The sequence below is a fragment of the Delphinapterus leucas genome, chromosome 15 (assembly GCF_059928025.1).
Source record: "Delphinapterus leucas isolate spDelLeu-1000000601 "Yukka" chromosome 15, BTC_Dleu_Yukka2, whole genome shotgun sequence".
Lineage (NCBI taxonomy): Eukaryota > Metazoa > Chordata > Mammalia > Artiodactyla > Monodontidae > Delphinapterus > Delphinapterus leucas.
In genome coordinates, this window is record NC_143143.1 from 88,023,325 (window position 1) to 88,037,244 (window position 13,920).

At 65.8% G+C, this 13,920-nt stretch overlaps 2 protein-coding genes across 2 annotated transcripts; one reads left to right on the plus strand and one right to left on the minus strand.

The window, feature by feature from the left end:
- Nucleotides 1-656: 656 nt before the first annotated feature.
- Nucleotides 657-1,775, plus strand: FNDC11 (fibronectin type III domain containing 11). The gene has a single exon (XM_022597727.2). It carries the CDS (start codon nt 657-659, stop codon nt 1,773-1,775), a length of 1,119 nt encoding a protein of 372 aa, XP_022453435.2.
- Nucleotides 1,776-2,565: 790 nt separating this feature from the next.
- On the minus strand, nt 2,566-13,182 carry HELZ2 (helicase with zinc finger 2). The gene is given in 39 exon segments (XM_089895447.1): nt 2,566-2,620; nt 3,619-3,791; nt 4,855-4,964; nt 5,331-5,389; nt 5,391-5,451; nt 5,502-5,658; nt 5,792-5,811; nt 5,814-6,009; nt 6,049-6,161; nt 6,164-6,182; nt 6,310-6,419; nt 6,451-6,654; nt 6,657-6,694; nt 6,696-6,818; nt 6,890-7,058; nt 7,061-7,309; nt 7,312-7,471; nt 7,474-7,744; nt 7,746-7,899; nt 7,902-8,150; nt 8,153-8,335; nt 8,338-8,462; nt 8,464-8,612; nt 8,615-8,667; nt 8,723-8,753; nt 9,172-9,397; nt 9,399-9,486; nt 9,489-9,618; nt 9,620-9,891; nt 10,590-10,594; nt 10,842-11,052; nt 11,055-11,401; nt 11,506-11,605; nt 11,608-11,708; nt 11,710-12,002; nt 12,367-12,474; nt 12,534-12,615; nt 12,617-12,715; nt 12,893-13,182. Coding segments are annotated over 39 exon segments (5,568 nt in total). The 5' UTR covers nt 13,168-13,182.
- Between the last annotated feature and the right edge of the window lie 738 nt (nt 13,183-13,920).

Sequence of the window (13,920 nt, forward strand, 5' to 3'; positions counted from 1 at the left end):
CAGGTTGGGGACGGGTGCAGAAGGGCACTCAGGCTCTGGGGTCTACGGTGGGCTAGAAGCCTGGACTGAGAGCAAGCTACGAACTGTTCTACTTCAGGCACCCCATCTGTGAGGCAGGATAACCATTCAGGGGCTTTTCTCATGGACTCAGTGAGCTCATGGAGGTCCTGAGGCCCCAGGACACAGCAGGGCTCGGTAACCAGGAACTGGCATGTTTACTTCTCAGAGCTGAGGCCGGCAGCCACCCTGCCTCCTGGGCTTGGCCCCAGTCATCTGCTCTGCACCTGTAGTGGGGTGTGGAAGGTGTGCAGGACAGTGGTGTCCCCAGCTGGGGTCTGGTGCTGTTCAGACAGGATCACACCGAATCCTGTCTACAGCTCCAGGGAGCAGCGTGACCCCCTTTCAGACGCGGCCGCAAAGCTGGGCAGTGGCTGGGCTTTCCGCACGGGCCGCCCTGGCCCAGAGCCCCCGTCTCAGCCCTGCCCTGTGTCATCACAAACAACCATCAGTAGAGTGTGTCGTGTTGGCCCCGCGGTGTCCGCTTTTATCTAGACCTGCAGCCTGCTCACCTGGCCCTCCAAGCAGCCTCTTTCCAGAGAGACGAGCCCTCCCCACAAAGTCCTCCCCGCGCCCCCCAGCAGGCTAGAGGGCCCAGCATGGGGGCCAGTGGGCCTGGAGTAACCCCCACACAAACACTGCCCCGAGTGAGCCCCTGGGTGGGCGGCAGAGGCCGGTCTGACCGTCCCGCTCACACCGGGCCCTCCACCCGCTGCTCCCAGACCGTGAACTTGCAGGTGACAGGCCTGGACCCAGACAGAATGAAGCTGGACAGCCCTCAGTGCCTCCTGGACCAGGAGGAGGTGGGGGAGGCCGGAGATCGGCAGCTGCTAGAGCCCGAGACGTGGCGGACCTACGCGGAGCGCCGCAACGCTCTGCGCAAGTTCCTGACCGTGGACCTGAGCCCCCAGCTGCTTAAGCGCCACCACGCCCGCGTGGAGCTCCTCAGGAAGTGCTCCTACTACATCGAGATCCTCCCCAAGCACCTGGCGCTGGGCGACCAGAACCCGCGGGTGCTGCCCACCACGTTCCAGTTCATCGAGCCCCAGAAGTTCCAGCGCATGAAGAAGGTGGGCGCGACCCAGGCCAAGATCCAGCTCCTGCTGCTAGGGGAGCTGCTGGAGCAGCTGGGCCACGGCCGCTCTGAGCTGGACGCCCTGCTCGAGTCACCGGACCCTCAGCCCTTCCTGGCGGGCTGGGGGCTCGTGGAGCAGCGGCTGGCAGACCTGTCGGCCGTCATGGACAGCTTCCTGGCCACGATGGTGCCAGGGCGTCTGCACATCAAACACCGCCTGGTGTCTGACATCAACGCCACCAAGATCCCCAACCTCCAGGTCACGCTGAGCGCCAAGACGCCCGTCACGTTCGACCGCGAGGAGTCAGTGGCCCACCAGGACTGGGCCAGCCTGCGCTGGTCTGTCACGCTCCAGCCGGCCGCGCCAGAGCAGTTTGAGCTGCGCTACAAGCTGCTGGACCCACAGACACAGCAGGAGCGCGTGCAGTATAGCATCATCCCCGTGGCCGCCTACGCCTTCGACGTCCCAAACCTGCTGCCCAACCGCTCCTACGAGTTCACCATCAAGAGGGTGGAGGGCTACACGCTGGTGTACGAGCCCTGGCTGGACAGCCTCACCCTGCAGACAGGGCCGAGGGCCCTTGAAGGGCCCGCCCCCCGGAGGCTGGGCAAGCTAGGCCCGGCCCTGACCACACCTTCCTAGAAATGGTTTTTTAATACTTACGCACTAATAAAGAGGAGTATAAACACGCATAGGCAATTGAAGAAACAAACCTACTTACTTATTAAAGGAGGTGGCAGCCACATGAGCGTTTTTCCTGACTCAGCCCAGCCCACCCACAAGTCCCTGCCCCCCCAGCTCCTGCTTCCTTTTCCAGGGGGTGCCCCAGGCTGGCCTTTCCAGGACACTGACCCCTGGAGCAAGAAGCCTCAGCCCTGGCACGTAGCTGCCACTGCCAATGAGGAGAGCTGCCCCAAGGCTCTGCCAGGTGGCAGCCCCAGCCCCTCCCCCATCCCCCTCACAACAACCAGCTGTGACACCTGGGCACAGGCTCAGGCCACCTTTCCTGCCTCTTACGCTGGGACTCCTCCAGGGAGGGCAATACCCCCAAGTCCTGCGCGGACCCCAGTGGGGGCAGTCACTACCTGCAGGCACAGATAGGCCCCAGTACTGTCAGCCCAGCTTCATCGAGGCCAGGGGCCCAAGGCCAAAAGGACATTTTGTTATTATTTTTTAATGAAAATAAAAGTACTATCTTCTCCCCAAAAGGAGCTGAAGAACCCCCATTGCGAGGTGGGTTAGGGTCCTAGCAAGGGAGCCTGGTAGGGTAACCCCCCCAGACCCACACAAATGCATACCTCCTGTTGGCGGGGGGGGCCTCCCTGCAGCCCATCGCCCCTCCCCACCCGCTCCTGGTGTCCAGCCCCAGACGGGCGACCTAGAGAGTCTGTCCTTGCCCGCCAGTGTGCCCCCAGCTCGGCCAGCAGCCCGCTCACTTCCTGAAGGCGACGCAGTCATCGGCGTCTACCTGCTCCAGCAGCTTGGCCCTTCAGGTTCAGGAGGGACAGCACCGTGTACCTTGGCTACGGCCGAGGAGGACTGTCCACGGGAAAAGGCCAGAGCCGCCCTCAGTACACTGCCAACCAGCTTTCCGTACGCACACCGTGATGGTCACTAGGACAGCAGGCCCCTGAGAAGATAAGGTGTGGCCAGGGCCAGGGGTCAGGAACAGGGCCCCTCCCCCACTGAGAAGCGGTTTGGTGAGGCGGGGACCTTAACTGGGTCAGAAAGGCCCCGCACCACGCACCCCAGCTATGGCCAGTGTCCTCTGCAGGGCTGGTATGGTCTCAGCCTGCAGCTCCCCTCCCAGGCCTCTCCAGCCACCTGCGTGCTGCTGTATGCCACCCAGGGGGTCCAGCCACACTGTCATGCTATCTGTGGCATCGCGTGGCTATGAGGGGCTCCCTCCTGGATGTCCTGCAGATGGAGTTGTCCCACGGCTCCCAGGGGTCCCGGGCGGAGCCATTGTGCTTTTGCTCCAAGGAAATGTCCGGAGCAGCAGAGACTGGGGCATGGCAGAGAGAAGTCTGGGGAGGGGAGAAGGGCAGGAGAGGCGAGGGGACCAGAGATGTGGGTTTGTGCTGGGTCACACTGATCCAGAGACCCGCACGCTGGGGTGAGGGCTCGCCAAGGGAGCTGCCCGTGGGTGCTGGGGCCTGGCACGCCGTCCGAGGAACTTCGGAGTCCGCGCTTCCCTCCCCTGGCCCCGCCTCGCGACCTCCCCGGGTAAGGCGGTGCCACCGCAGGTACCCGGCTGCGGAGGGCTCCGAAGCGCCCTCCCGGTGTGGCCATGGAGGCCGGGGCACAGGTCCGCGTCCGCCCCACCCCATCGTGCCCGCGGCTTTATGCCTCGCTGGCCTCTCTCTCATCTGGACTCGTTCGCTGCCTGGCACACACGGCCGCAGGCTTCAAATCGCGCCCGAGACTTAAAAGCTTGGCCCTCACTGCGACGAGGCCCCGCCCTCCGCCCTGCCCTCGGCCCCACCTTGCAGCTGTCTGACCGCGGTCCAGCCGGGGCTTCAACACCTCTTCCTCCTGGAAGCCCTCCCTGACTCCAGGTTGATGACAGCCTGGCTCCCTGCCTCGGGGCATCTGCTCCTTCTCTGTTCTGGCGCTTTTCCGGGAGACCCTAGAATTCCGCATGCCTTTGTGGCTGCCCTAGAAGAGAAGTGCCCTTTGGAGCAGGGCCCCCCGGGCTGTCGCCACTGCACAGAGGCCATGGGGAAGTGGAATTGCACTGAGAGCGGTTTCCAAGGTCAGAGCTGCCTCGGGAAGGGCTGGGGTCGGGGGCAGAGGTTTCCACAGAAGGCAGGACAAAAATGCACCCTGAGGGGCAGGTGAAGGTCCTCAATCCTGCAAAGAAATGCACACCCGGTCAGGTTGTCCCAAAGGCCCTGACCTGGGAGCAGGCCTGAGGGTGTGAGGGGGCTGCAGAAATCTGGGTGGAGCACATGACAGCCACCTGGGGCACCTCCATCAGAGCCCTGCACCCCCGCAGGGGTCTTGTCATCTGGTTCCCCTCTCAGGGCACCAGCCCCTGAAGGACACAGAGCTGTGGGTCTGAGTCAGACGGGGCAGTGGTGGCAGAGAAAAGGCCACCTTTTCCAGGGAGGCCTCCTTGAGTGTGGGCTGAGGACCCTGTTCCAGTAAAAGACACTGGCTTTTGGTGTATTTTTTTTTAAATGGGACTTCCCTGGTGGCGCAGTGGTTAAGAATCCACCTGCCAATGCAGGTGACACGGGTTCGATCCCTGGTCCGGGAAGATCCCACATGCCGCAGAGCAGCTAAGCCCGTGCGCCACAGCTACTGAGCCTGCGTGCCACAACTACTGAAGCCCACGTGCCTAGAGCCCGTGCTCCGCAACAAGAGAAGCCACCGCAATGAGAAGCCCGCGCACCGCAATGAAGAGTAGCCCCTGCTCGCCGCAACTAGAGAAAAGCCTGAGCACCGCAATGAAGACCGAACGCAGCCAAAAATAAACAAATAAATAAACTAAAAAAAAAAAAAAAAATGAAGTGAGCCCCACAGACGGCACCCCGTGTGGTTAGGGACGGCCAGAGACCCAGGAGCAGCCCTGACACGACTCCCTTCCTGACCCCAAACCTTCCCAGGGACACCAGGTCTCGTGCTGGTCCAGGACCCCCCTACCCCCAAGATGCTCCCTGTCACCAAATGTCCCAGCACCGCAGATCAGCAGGGAGGGTGGGATCACAGACCCTACCTCCTTTCTCCCAAGTTTGCGCACCAGGTGCGGCCTGGCCTGCTCCCAGCCCTGGAGAAGCCAAGACAAGGAGGTGGTGACTGTGTTTGGCCGCGCCAGCTCCGTGATCCCTGCTCAGTCAGGCGGGTGCAGGCGGCGGGGAGGTGGCCGGCAATGAGCACTGAAAGCACGTGGGATCCTGCTGAGAGGGGCTCCCCCAGGCAGCAGCAGCAGAGGGCTCTCCCTCATTGTCCTGGCAGCCTGAGGGTGGTGGGCGGATGGGGTCTCCAGGAAGACACGATGGCCCCTCGGGACCTGCAGGAGGCAGGCAGCACCAGGCTGCGCTGGGTCTCACAGGTGTCCGCTCCAGAGTGGGCAGCAGCAGTGCGGGAGGAGCTGGTCTCCTGCCAGTGGGGGGAGGGTCCGTGGAGACCCCCACCGAGTGCCCCTCCTCCCCGGGGAGCGGCCCCAGCCCTCCCCCACCTAGCAGCTCTTACCGATGATGCAGAGCGCCTCCTGGGCCCAGGAACTTTTCAGCCAGCTCCTCGTGCCACGGGTCCAGGCCGCTCTCCAGGCAGGCGCAGACGGTGCTCACCAGGGCGTCACGCCGCTCGCTCCCTGGTGGGGGCTGGGGGGCGTGGTGAGGCCCCTGCTGCCGCCAGCCTCACCCTGTCTCTGGGTGGCGGAGCACACGGTCACGCCGGTGACACCAGCTTCCTCGAGTCTCTTTCTGATCTCCGACACCTGGGCATGGTAGGGCTCGAGGATGGCGATGTCCTCGGGGTCCACTGTCCCTCTCAGGGTCAGCTGTTTGGTGATGCAGACCTGAGGGACCAGGGGGTGCGGGTGAAGCCAGCCCTGGTGCCTGTCACGCCCTGGGCTCCTTTGACGCCTCTGCCTCCCCCGCCAGGGAGCCCTCCCTGTGCGAAGGAGAACAGGGAAGGCCCGGCTGTGACACCACAGCTGCCGCCTGCTCTTGTTGGCCTTGGAATCCTTGCCCCCTTGGTCCGTCAACACCAGCAGGCTGTCCTCAGGGCTCCGCACATCGCCAAAGATGACAGAGCAGCTCTCCTTGTTCAAGTGGCCCGGGATGCTGGGCGGCTGCCTCAGGCCCTGCCACGTCTTTAATTTCTTTTTGTAGAACTCCACAGAAGGGAAAGCACAGACGCCCTCGTGCTGTAAGGCAAGTACGTGAGCCAGGGTCCAGCTGCTCACCATGCAGTACCGCGTGTCCAGTGGGAGGGCGCCCCTGTGCTACCTCTCGAACAGAGACCCGTCCAGGCCCAGGTTTTGCAGCTGCTCATTCTTGACCACAGGCCGCAGCTGCCGTGGTCCCCAAGAAGAACCACCTGGAGAGACAGGCAGGCACGGTCCTGACCCCCACGGCCGTGACCGCCCCACCATGAAGCTGCACCCCGGGCGGGAGGCCACACCCGGTGGCATCTGCCCAAGCACCGAGCTCACTGCTCGCCTCACTTTAGCCTGTGAGAAGCTCACCAGCAGGATGAGGGTCTTGGGCTCAGTGGCCGTGCCCGCCTCATCCACGAGGATCTGCCGGACGCCCAGGTCCTTGAGGCCGGCGGAGGCTGCACGCGACATGGGGCACGTGGCCCGAGAAGCAGGCCCCTGGCTGATCTACGTGCTCCAGTCAAAGGCTGAGGCCAGCCGCCACGGTCCACAGCTGCAGGGCCGGCGCCAGGAGCCCACACTGCAGGGTGGCACTGAGCCGCAGCTGCAGCATATCCCCGTTGCCCAGCTCCTTCTGGCGCGCCTGACCCGGCTCCCGAGGCCTGGGCTCCGTGGCGCCCTGCTCCTGAACCGGGCAGCTTCCTCAGGCAAGCGCTGCTCCTTCGCTAGCTTACATGGCAGCATCCACGGGACGTGTGTGGGCATCAAGCAGGGTGCCAGGCAGCAGGGGGCACGGCCCAGCCACCTGCGCCGAGTAAATGCGGCACCGCCGCCACATGAGCCGCAGCCCCGGGCAGCTCCCCAGGCCATGGGCGTGCTCGGCCAGCTGCGGGCAGTGGTAGTGGGCGGGGCAGGGGTCCGGTCCCACAGGGCCCTGAGCCTGTAGCGGTTGGGTGCAAGCTGCCACCTCACAGGTGTGACCTTTGCTGTGGACTCGTCATCCACCAGGAATGCGGCCACCAGGCTGGTGAGCTAGACCCTGTACTCCCTGCCCATGACGTGGGCCGCGCGGAAGCCGAGCGCGCTGTCCTCGTCCGCTGCTTGTAATGGCAGCTGTCCTGCAGACGGCGCTGACACAGCACCTGGGCGAAGTGGCACGCGGCTGCCATGCAGGCGTCCACGGAGTCCAGGCAGGCCTCCTCTTAGGACGGCTGGTGGTCAGAGCGGATCACGGAGGGCGCAAAGGGCAGACTCTTGAGCCGGTCGCTGTCCTTCTCCACCGTCAGGAACAGGGAGGTGGCCAAGTGGTCCCGGCCCAGCAGGAGGCTCAGCGCTTCCCGGCAGAGGCTGGTGGCAGCACGTGCACCGGCTCCCGGTCAGGGGCGTAGAGTGCGCCGCCCCGCCTACCGGCCTCCACGTCTACTGCCCCATCCCTGGGCACACAGCTGGCCACGTCGACGATGTGCACGGCCACCTCGTACGTGGGGCCCAGGCCCCGGACGCTAAGGGCGCGTCGTCCAGGTTGCAGGTGCCCTGGGCGTCCACGGTGAAGATCAGGAAACTCCGGCACTCCTCCCAGCAGCTGGGCACCCGGCTTAGCTCCGCGTGGTAATTCTGCAGCGCCTCGGAGACCAAGGCTGGGTCGGATGAGGCTCCCCACTTCAGCCCATGTTCCAGCTCTGGAATTCGGAGACTCTGCTCCCAGGTGGTGGCCTTGGACAGCACCTTCAGGACGCCGCCCAGCAGGTAGTAGAAGCACTGCTGCCACAGGCCTACGCGCTCAGAAGAGCCAGCGGTGCCGGGCCTCCGCCGAGACCTGCTCCTACCCCACGTGCTGCACATGGCCCTGCAGGAGGCGGTAGACGGGCACCCGCAGCGGGTCCTTCAGCCCAGGCACAAAGGTCTTGGTCACAGAGCCATCGCTGGGGGTCACGACGCGGGGTCCCACTCGTCCACGCGGCACACAAAGGCCAGCTGGCGGCAGCCCCTCCAGAACACGCTCACCACGTGGCCCAGCGGCTCTGTGAAACCCTCACTGAGGACCTTCACCCGCACCTCGTCGCCCGCGAAGGCCATCCCGTGGTGCAGGCGGCCCTTGACCTGGATGGGGCCGCGGTGCTCATCGCCTGGTGGGATGGCGGTCCCCCGCTCGAAGGTCTCCTGCTGCAAAGTGCAGCGGTGGTACCGCGTGCGATGCCTGAGAAGCAGTTCTGCAGTGTGGCCCGTGGCAGGTTCACATACTGCTGCATCGGCCAGGGGGACAAGGGCCTGGCGAAGGTGTCCAGCAGCCCGTCCTCCCAGACGGCCACGGTCACACTCCGGGTCCCATCCAGGAGCTCCTGCAGGGTGGAGCTGTCGGCGCAGGGCTCCCCCGCCCCTCCTCTGGGATGGGGTCCCCGGCCCCCGCTGCCACAGAGCTCTCTGCTCGTTGGGCCCAGCGCTGCCTCTGGACCAGGCTCTGCTCCACCTGCCCCAGAGACAGGCCCCCGGGGCGGACCGAGGAAGCTCGTCCAGAGCTGGCTGCAGGCCCCGAGGGAGCGGAGGGCCATGGCGTCACCCACGGCCACCACCTGGGACTGGGCATGGGTGACGCTGTTGAGCATGGGAGCGTCCGTGAAGAACTCCAGGGCAGGTGCCCCCGGGCTCAGCAGAGGCTCCGGTGGGCGTGTACCATGGTCAGCACCACCACCCAGAAGGGTGGGTGCCCTGGGAGGGGGATGGGAGGGGGAGGGTGCCCACTTCCCCAGCACCAAGCACCCACCTGGCAGGATCTCCAAGCTGCACACAGAGACCTGGCCCAGGTTCCTCTTCCTCAGCTCCTGCCTCAGCGTGCTCACCTGGGCACACACGGCCAGGTCAGCAGGCCCGGGTGAGCTCTCAATGTGCGGTGAGGGGCCCCAAAAGGACAGCGGCCCCGACAAAAACGGGATCCTGGCCCCCACGCCCTGGGAGGTGAATCCCTCAGCCCCTTGTACAGAAGAGGAAACTGAGACCGAGGAGGCCCAGCCTGGGGGCACACAGGTCCACCAGGCCATGGGGCGGGGAGGCGGTGCCCTGTCCTCTGCCAAGCTTCCCCACTGGGAGTGGAGGAGGGAGGCTCTCCCGGGCAGCTGGGGCTACCTGGGCACTGCCTACCTGAGCACCGTGGGACACAGCGCAGATGGCCCTCTGCTCCTGGGCGCCCCAGCAGTGGAGCCAGGTGTCACAGACCTCTTGCACCTTCTCAATGACCTACACGACCTCGGCCGTGCTCAGCCAAGTTGTCGTAGACATGTCGTGCTCCGGGCTGCCCGCCACGTGGCAGAAGGTGAGAGGTTAGTGTTGGGGGTGGTGCAGGATCTTGCCACTGGCGTGGATGGGGCTGCCCCTGGCCACGTAGAAGTGGCGGGAGACAAAGCTGACGATGACCTCGGTGCAGCAGTAGTTCCCGTGCAGTGATGTGGCCCCTCTCGGCAGCCATGTGCGTCTCCTCCCGGCAGTGCTGGGCCAGGCAGCGCGGCAGCGTGGGTCCCGCCACGGGGCCCCGGCTGCGCGGGAGAGCCTGGGCGCGACCTGCATGGGGTCCCCGGCCAGGACCAGGCAGATGCCGAGCGTGGCGCAGCGTAGCCGGGTGAGCGTCTCTCACTCCAGCATCTGGGTGGCCTCATCGATGATCCTCAAGAAGGAGTGGGGCGCGGTGGGAGAAGAAGCTGGCGGGCACCCTGAGCTTGCGGGCCTGGGACGCGGTGGCGACCACGATGCGGTGTCGCTCCAGCTCAGCCCACATCGGCACGCGGAAGGCCCGGCAGTCCTTGGTCAGGCAACAGTAGCGCAGCGTGGCCGCGTCTGTCTGGCTCAGTGGGCAGCCCGTGTCCATCACCCAGAGTGGAGTGGCCTTGGGGTGACCGCTGCTGACATGGCTGTGGAAATGCTAGGCGATATAGATGTCTGCTGCCACGCGGGGGGCAGGGAGAAGAAAGGCCATGAGGGCCTCAGCAGCTGTCTGCCAAAGCACCTACTGTGCGTCCAGCCCTGAATTCAAATGGACACCAGAATTCAAGCGAGGCAGTCAGACCCCTCCCTGCACTGGCCCCCACGGGGCTCAAATGTCAGCAGTGGGGACAGACCCAGAGAAAGAGGAAGGTCGGAGCCTGAGGAGAAATGGGCAATAGCAGGGCATCGGGGTGGTGGGGGAGGACGTGAGGGAGGAAGAGAAGGGCACAGTGGGGGCCAGGCAGCTGGGGATAGCCCTGAGCCATGGGGGGGCAGCAGCCAGGGCCTCGCCCCCCAGCCCCTCAGGTGCCCAGGACCCACACACCCGGAGGACATGCTGGAGCCCTGCCCCACTCGGAGCCCTGGGCCCCCAGGCCTGCTGGGACTCAGCCCCGGGCAGAGACGGGGAGACCCTAAGCCTGAGCAGCTGCCAGTGTCGGAGAACTGAGATGGTTTTGGCCAAATGGAACCTCACAGTAAAGTGAAGAATCCGTTTCTTCAAAAAACACCCAAGTCTCGCCCCAGGAAATGCTGGGCGGGCCAAGCCACACCCCTGCCCACCACCCTGCCTGGCCCAGGGCCTCTGTGGAGGCACCCACGGCCCAAATGGAGACCGGGCAATGGGGCTGAAGCGCAGATGTCCCCTGTCCTCAGGCCAGCACTGACAACTGTCGGGGGCGTCCCGAGGATGAGTGACTGGGACCGGCCCCAGGGGCTGTGCTGCCCCCCCGGCCCAGCCCCCATCCTCTGATGTGCTGGAACCAGCCGCCCAGGCCTCCAGTGACCCCAGGAACAAGCAAGAGCCCCGGACCCCAGGTGCCCCTCTTGTCCTGGGGTGAGGCCATCACAGCCGCGTGTGCCCGGCCCGGCGAGCAGGTGGTGGGCGTGCCTGAGTGGCTCTGGCTCACCTGTTAGTGTGCGTACAGATGAGCACCTTGGTGTGGGGCTGGCGGGCGACCTCCAGGGAGGCCATGGCCAGTGTGTAGGTCCCGCCCGTGCCACAGGGGCCGCAGATCAGCGGCGGGGCGGTGGGCTGCGTGCCCCCTGGGCTGGTCCCCGTGACGACCGCCACGGGCAGCTTCTGCCTGCTGCTGCCGGGCGGAGGGCAGGGCACAGGGCAACGGGCTGGTGCCAGCGGGGGAGGGCCAGCGGGTCCATCTGGAACTGTACTTCTAAGGTCCGCCTGGTCTCGGGCTGCAGCCCCAGGGATGCGCAGTAGTGGGCGGGCGGCAGCAGCCACAGCGTCCGCTCTGAGCTGGCCCGGGTCTCCACGGGCGCCTCAAGCACCCTGAGGTCAGGTGCAGGCACGGGGGCCACGAGGGCTGTGCTGACCGCTCAGCCCAGCAGAAAGCCCTTGTGCGTGTCTGGCACCAGGGAGGGGATGGGCACCTGCGCGTACAGCGCTCCCGGTGGTGGGAAGAGGATGCCCAGGGCTGGCGTCTCCAGCGCCGTCTTCAGGGATACCGGCCTGAAGGTTCAGCCTGGTGGGGAGGTCACGGGTCAGCTGACCAGAGCCGCGGCCCGGCCGGCCCCTCCACGCCCCCACCTGCTCGCCTGCCCCTACCACTTGGCCACCGGTTGCTCAGAGCCGCCTCCTCCTCATAGAGACACTGGTGCAGCCTCTGCCGATAGCTGGCGGCGGAGATGGGCCCAGGTCAAGGCCGCCAGGACAGAGCTCCAGGCCCAGAGCAGGCACCTTGTACGTGGCCATCAGGGCTGCCTGCTTGGCCGTCCTCTCCACGCCAGGCCCCACGTGGCCGTTGCCAGTGTGCCAGCCCCTCTGGAAGGCCAGGCGTCCCCCAGAGCCCCCAGGAGTGCACCTGGCCCAGCTGCAGCTCTAGCTGCCTCAGCAGCACTGCCCAGCGGCTGAAGTGGAAGACCACCCACTGCTGGACGGCGCCGAAGCAAGAGCTCTGCACACGCACCCCAACCCGGAACTGGGCTGGGGAGCCGGGCGTGCAGAAGCACTTCCCCAGCATGAAGACCTGGCCCAGAGAGGGGCTGGGGGCCACCCGTGAGAAGTCTGCTCCCAGCGCCTGCTTGAGCAGGGCCACGTGTAGCAGGGGTGCCTGGGGGAGAAGACGATGGTGAGGTGACCCCTGGACCCTGTCCCAGCCATCAGGGCCCAGGGTGGTGCACAGACCGCTCCCTCCCCTCCTGCTTCCGGGCTGTGACACCAGCAGGGTCCTTGGCCTCTTTGAACCTCTGAACCTTGGGGCTCCCTCTGCAAAATGGGGTCACTGAGCCCCTGTGGACGCTGAGCGAGGTGATGGTGCTGTGTGGGGCCCTCAGGGTGACCAGCCTGGCCCCTCCTTCTCTGCACCAGACACCCCCCAGAATCACCCCGCAGGGCAGCCTAATCACAGCCTCAGGAGAGGCCACTGCAGAGCCCAGACCCCAGCTGACCCACCCCTGGCCGTGCTGACCCCTCACCTCAGAGTGGATAGTGAAGGTCCAGGCGTGCCGAGTTTGCTTCTCCTGGGCCTGATGCGCCAGGGGCTGGTTGCAGTGCATAGATACGCCTTCAGCGGTCTCAGCCAGCTGCGCGGGGGAGCCTGGCCCCAGCCCTGCCCCCAGCCACTCTCTCAGCCTCCACTTACCACCAGGACCTCACTGCGGCTCCGCTGGTATTCGGCCAGCGGCCGGGCCTGGTAAGGCACCAGCCCCTCCCGCCAGGCTGTGCTCCCTCAACGCCACCATCCCGGTGCGCTGGGTCCACTCCTGCAGCTCCTGTTCTGAATGTGCCTTGGTGCACACGTCCCCGAACTCACGGAGGTTGGGCCTGGGGGACGGGGGAGGGGGGCAAGAATAAATTCCGCAAGACAGCGCCTGGCACAGGCGGCTTCCCTAGACCTCCCTTCCCCACCCCTCAGAGGCTGGGGAGGTGCTGGCCACACAGAGGGGACAGGGAACCCTGGTTCAAGCTGAAGGTGGGTGCATCCCACCGCCCCATCCTCACCTCGGGCAGAGCTCCAGCGTGGAAAGCCCAGTAGGCAGGCTGCAGCGCTTCCAGGGCACTGTCATGTCTAAGGCCAGCATCTGTGTATGCTCTAGGGAGGAGCAGCGGTTCTCGAAGGCCTCCCTGGAGCCGCAGGTGGCCCGGCAGGTGGGGCAGCACAGCTGGACTCCGGCGGGCTGGCCGTGGGGGTCTGTGTGCTCGTCCCCAGTGAGGGCACGCGGCGTGAGCAGCTCCTTGTGATGGAGACTCAGCTCTTCAGCCCCCCACACGGCCATCTCCACGGCGCGGTGGTTGCCCCCGCATCAGGACGCCCCCTGCCCGCACGGCCACCCTCTCCCCACAGACTTGCGGAAGGCCAGCGGCTGGCCGTGCGGGAGACGTGGCCACACCTCCACACCTTGCGGCTTCCGGCGGCCCTGGTGCTCACGAGGGAAAGGAGAGAGGGGCAGGCTCCGTGCCTGGGGCAGCAGCCCCGGGAGCCCACGGGGCTGAGGCGTGGCAGACGGCGCTGGAAGCGTGTAGAGCAGAGCTGGAGGAAGCGACCCCCATCTCCGCGTGGATGGCCTCAGCCAGGCGCGCAGCTCACCCCGGGCCCCGCTGCCCCGCACCCGGGTCTTCAGCCTCAGACGGCTGCCGCAGTGCTCACAGTCAAAGGTCCAGACCAGCGCCTCCTCGGGGCTCCTGGCAAAGGGGTGCTGGTTGTGGTGGCGCCGGCAGCCGAGCCCCGGCTGCAGGAGCGGCAGACCTGGCCGCGTGAGCCGCGGGATCGTGGGCAGGCGGTCTGCCTCACACCGCACCCTGCTCCTGGCGGCTGGCTTCAGGCGGGCCAGCAGGATATCTTGCAGCAGCTGTGCTCCAGCCTGCTCAGGAGCTAAGTCTTTTCCATCAAGCCACTGGGTGCAGCGGAAGCAGCCCAGACACAGGTCCACCTGGGCACGCAGGCCAGCTAGAGATAGCTCCTCGGCGGCTTTGCGACCCTGGCAATACCGTCTCTGATGCTGGCCTGGCTCTGTGGGGTGGTATCTGAG

Bases quoted from the DNA above. Each gene is read 5' to 3' on its own strand.
- FNDC11 (XM_022597727.2), top strand. From the start codon at position 657: ATGGGGGCCAGTGGGCCTGGAGTAACCCCCACACAAACACTGCCCCGA.